This window comes from Trichechus manatus, unplaced genomic scaffold, assembly GCF_000243295.1.
Source record: "Trichechus manatus latirostris isolate Lorelei unplaced genomic scaffold, TriManLat1.0 scaffold00008, whole genome shotgun sequence".
Classification (NCBI taxonomy): Eukaryota; Metazoa; Chordata; class Mammalia; order Sirenia; family Trichechidae; genus Trichechus; species Trichechus manatus.
Genome location: NW_004443944.1, coordinates 14,636,319 through 14,640,634, shown reverse-complemented (window position 1 = coordinate 14,640,634; position 4,316 = coordinate 14,636,319). Strand labels below are relative to the sequence as shown.

Here is a 4,316-nt window from a genome sequence, read left to right as displayed (position 1 = left end):
ATAACTCTTACCTGGGTGAAGCAGAAGGTGCCTGCCCTCACGGTGACTCGCAGTGACCTCAAAATAGTTCCCCCTAAAACATTCCCTGCTCTGTAGGGCGAAAAGCCAAAACCTCGTAGAGACAGATGGTCACGTGGTCAAACCCGGACCTCGGTCTCCGGGACATCCCACGCGTCTCCGCCCACCTTCGGGCTACTGAGACTAAGGGCCAGAAAGGCCGCCCACGCACTGCCGCGGCCCCGCCTCTCTCGCTGGCCTGCACGCGCCTCCAGCGGAAACCGGAAGGATAGCTGGGCCCGGCTAGCCCCGCGGCTCCGAACTCGGTGGTCTTGGAGGCAACGCACGATGGGGGAGAAGATGGCGGAAGAGGAGTGAGTGGGCTTCTGCGGGGCGGCAGAGGCGACAGGGCTGGGTGACAACGGGCGCCTCAGGCCGCCCTCTGGCCCCGGAAGGCGGAGCTTCTTTTGCCCTTTGGCCAGGCCTGACCATGCCGGCGCCTGCGAGGAGGGCGGCAGGGGCGGGCCTGAGCCCTGCAGTCTCCTTGAGGTCAGACCCTCCGGCTGGGGATCCGCCGCACAGCTCAGGCCTGGAGAGCCGTCTTGCGGAAACCGCAGCCCAAATTTCACTTTCCCAGTTTTTGGTCATCTGGTGATTACTAAGCGCTTCGTCGCCACCTCCAGGAAGTCTCCCCAGTACCCTCCTTCTCTATAACGATGTTTTAGCGTCTGTCTCTTGCACTGATTTTTAGTTGCTCATCCATTAACTATTGGGCGTCTACTCCATTTCAAGCCCTGGGCACATAACAGTGAAGGAGGCAGCCCAGGAGCTGCTGTCCGGGAGCTTACGTTCTTCTGGGACAAGTAGACCATAAATAGACCAAGATGGTTTCAGATCGTGACAGGTGCTCTGAAGGAACTGTAACAGTGTTAGGGTAGGGTGGGGCAGTCTCTTTTCTGAGGAAAAGGTGACATGCGAGCTGAGATTTGAATGACCAGAAGGAAGGGTGGGGGAGGGGACAGCAAGAACAAATGGCCTGAAGCAGGAAAAGGCTTAGTGCTTTTGAGGGACAGAAAGACAGGCATACTGGCCGGAGTGTAGAGAGCAAGGGGCGAGCTACCGGAATGAGAAAGGGCGGGGTCTGGGTCCCCCAGGTACTTCTAGGCAAGGACCACTGTTAGTCCATCTCCCTTCATACCTATATGGATGCCTTATCCGTGTTTGAGGAGCCCTGGCGACGCAGTGGTTAAGCCCTCGGCTGCTTAACCTAAAGGTCGGCCGCTTTGCAGGAGAAACGCAACGAGGTATCCGCATTTGTGGCATGAGTATGTGAAAATTAACAAGGAAACCCCTTGATTGTTACTTGACTCACCTGACAAGATTTCGGATCTGCCTTTTGGCCAGGTGGGAGTCATTTCATTTAGTCAGCTTATTAATTGAGCATCTGCTCTGTCACAGACATTAACTTGGGCCTCAGAAGTACAAAGCAAAGGAGGCAGAATAGCCCAGTGATTTCAGAGGTTAGTTTGAAGCTTGACTGCCACTGACTAATTTGAGATGGTGGCCAAGTTCTGTAACCTCTCTGCGTCTGTTATTCATGGGTAGAAGACGGAAAGTGATAGTACCCACCTCCGGGATATTGTGCCTATTAAGTGAGAGTTGGTGTGTTAGCTGCAGTCTCAGGGTGGTGCTAATGGTTAATGTGCTCAGCTGCTAGCTGAAAGGTTGGAGGTTCAAGTCCACCCAGAGGTGTCTCAGAAGAAAAGTCTGGCAGTCTACCTCCCAGAAATCAGCCATTGAAAACCCTACGGAATATGATCTACTCTGACACACATGGGATCACCATGAGTTGGAATAGACTTGATGGAACTGGTTTTGTGTTAGCTAATCTCTGGAATGAAGCAAGTGCTCAATAAATATTAGCTGTTATAATCATAGTGAAAATTGTTAGTCTATCAATATTGCAGTAGTTCACAATCCCACTGTAGGGTGAGGAGAGAGCTCTGGGAACATAAGCAATGGGGAGGGGGTAATTGGGATGTGGTGGGGTATTAGAGAGAAAGTTAGATTTGAGCCTTTTGAAAGCCGAAGGACTTAGGAGGGTGAGAGAAGAGTATTCCATCCAGATCGGTACCAAATGAAAAAACAAACCGACTGCCGTCAAGTCGATTCTGACTCATAGCGGCCCTGTAGGACAGTAGAACTGCCGCATGCGGTTTCCAAGGCTGTAAATCTTTATGGGAGCAGACTGCCACATTTTTCTCCTCCAAGCAGCTGGTAGGTTTGAACTGCAGACCTTTCAGTTGGCAGCCGAGCCCTTTTAACCACTGTGCCACCAGGGCTCCTTTTAAACTAAATCGGTAGCTGGACAAATTCAGGTGACTTCTTCAATTTGTGGAAATAATCCAGGGAAAAGAACGTTAACTGGAGAAATAAAAGGCGCTCAGTAGTGTTGGACCTTGGAATGTGATGGAACTCTCCAGACTGACCCCCTTTATATTCCCCATTGAGTGCCAGCAGGCACATTTTGTTTCTTCAAGAACCCGATTCCCCTTGTTCCTGTACTCTTGTGGTGGCCACATGCAAAAGCCCTTCAAGCCACTGGCATGCTCAAGCTGCTGCTGGCAGGAATTGTCTGTTTCTCTCTGAATCCTGCCTGTTTGCAAGACTCCTGAATCCCATGAAGCTCTTTACCAGGTTCTCCTTCTGGTTAGAGGTGTGTGTATCAGTACCTTGGGGCCCTTTTTCCTTTACCTGATTCTGCTGCTTTTTATGTCCTCCATCAGGTTCCCCAACACAACTCATGAGGGTCTCAATGTCACCCTGCACACCACCCTGGTCATCACGACGAAACTCGTGCTCCCGACCCCTGCCAAGCCCATCCTCCCTGTACAGACAGGGGAGCAGGCGCAGCAGGAGGAGCAGTCCAGCGGCATGACCATCTTCTTCAGCCTCCTCGTCCTAGGTGAAGGCGTCCACTGTTGCCGGCTTGAGTGTCTGGGTGCTCTGTCTGTGTGGTTACCAATGCTACTGCTGTTTACTTTGTTGAGCTTCTTCCCATTGGTTTTCCACTTCAAACGCTAAGGGAAAGTGATCATTTCACAACAGGGTAGTCTTTTTCCTTTATAAAATCACGTCGTTGTGTGCTGTTCAGTCGATTCCGATGCATAGCAACCTTATAGGGCAGAGTGGAACTACCCCATAGGGTTTCTAAGGCTGTAGTCTTTACGGGAGCTGATCTCCAGGTCTTTTCTCCCACAGAGCCGCTGGTGGGTTCCAGTTGCCAACCTTTCAGTTAGGAGCCAAACACTTAACTGTTGCACCACAGAGTACCCTTTATGTAATATCTTAGGCATCCTCTGAAGGAACAAAATAATTTTTGACCTGGAAAGAACCCTGGGCATCTTCTAGTTTAGTGGATTTCAGGCTGTGCTCATAGGAGTCAGTGTATGTGTGTGTGTGGGTAGGTGGGTGGGTGTAGGTGGCAGTGGTGGCAGGAGGTGGGGAAGTCAAGTGGCAGGGCACCCTGACCCTAGCTTCAACCAGAGCAGCATTTTTTTTTTAGATTGTTCTGCATCTGAGTGAAAGTTTACAATTCAAGTTAGTCTCTCATACAAAAATGTATACATACATTGTTATGTGACCCTAGCTGCGCTCCCTATGCTGTGACAGCACACTCCTCCTTTCCACCCCGGATTTCTCATGTCCATTCGACTAGCTCCTGACCCTCTCTGCCTTCTCATCTTGCCTTTGGACAGGAGCTGCCCATTTAGTCTCATGTATCTACCTGAGCTAAGAAGCACTCTCTTCAGAGTATCATTTTATGTCCCATACTCCAGTCTAATCTTCGTGCGAAAAGTTGGACTCGGGAATGGTTTTAGGTTTGGGCTAACAGAGAGTTCAGAGGCTATGTCTTTTGGGGTCCCTCCAGTCTCAATCAAACTATTAAGTCTGATCTTTTTACTAGAATTTGAGTTTGATTTCTTCATCCCACTTTCTCTTGCTCCATCAGGGACTCTTCTGTTCTGTTCCCTGTCAGGGCGGTCATTGGTGGTAGCCAGGCACTGTCTAGTTCTTCTGGTCTCAGGCTGATGAAGTCTTTGGTTTATGTGGCCCTTTCTGTCTCTTGGGCTACCACTTTCCTTGTGTCTTTGGTGTTCTTCATTCTCCTTTACTCCAGGTGGGTTGAGACCAGTTGATGCATCTTAGATGGCTGCTCCCTAGCTTTTAAGACTCTAGACACCACTCACCAAAGTGGGATGCAGAGCATTTTCTTAATAAACTTTGTTATGCCAGTTTACCTAGATGTCCCCTGAAAC

At 50.2% G+C, this 4,316-nt stretch overlaps 1 protein-coding gene across 1 annotated transcript in view; it reads left to right on the top strand.

Annotated features, from left to right (window-relative positions):
• The first annotated feature begins 289 nt into the window (after window positions 1-289).
• Window positions 290-4,316, top strand: part of SLC9A8 (solute carrier family 9 member A8) — a 70,823-nt gene continuing 66,796 nt past the window's right edge. Inside the window, exons 1-2 of the mRNA XM_004370255.2 lie at window positions 290-371; window positions 2,784-2,962. Coding sequence (XP_004370312.1) covers window positions 346-371; window positions 2,784-2,962 — 205 coding nt within the window. The 5' untranslated portion in view covers window positions 290-345. The remainder of the gene's footprint in view (window positions 372-2,783; window positions 2,963-4,316) is intronic.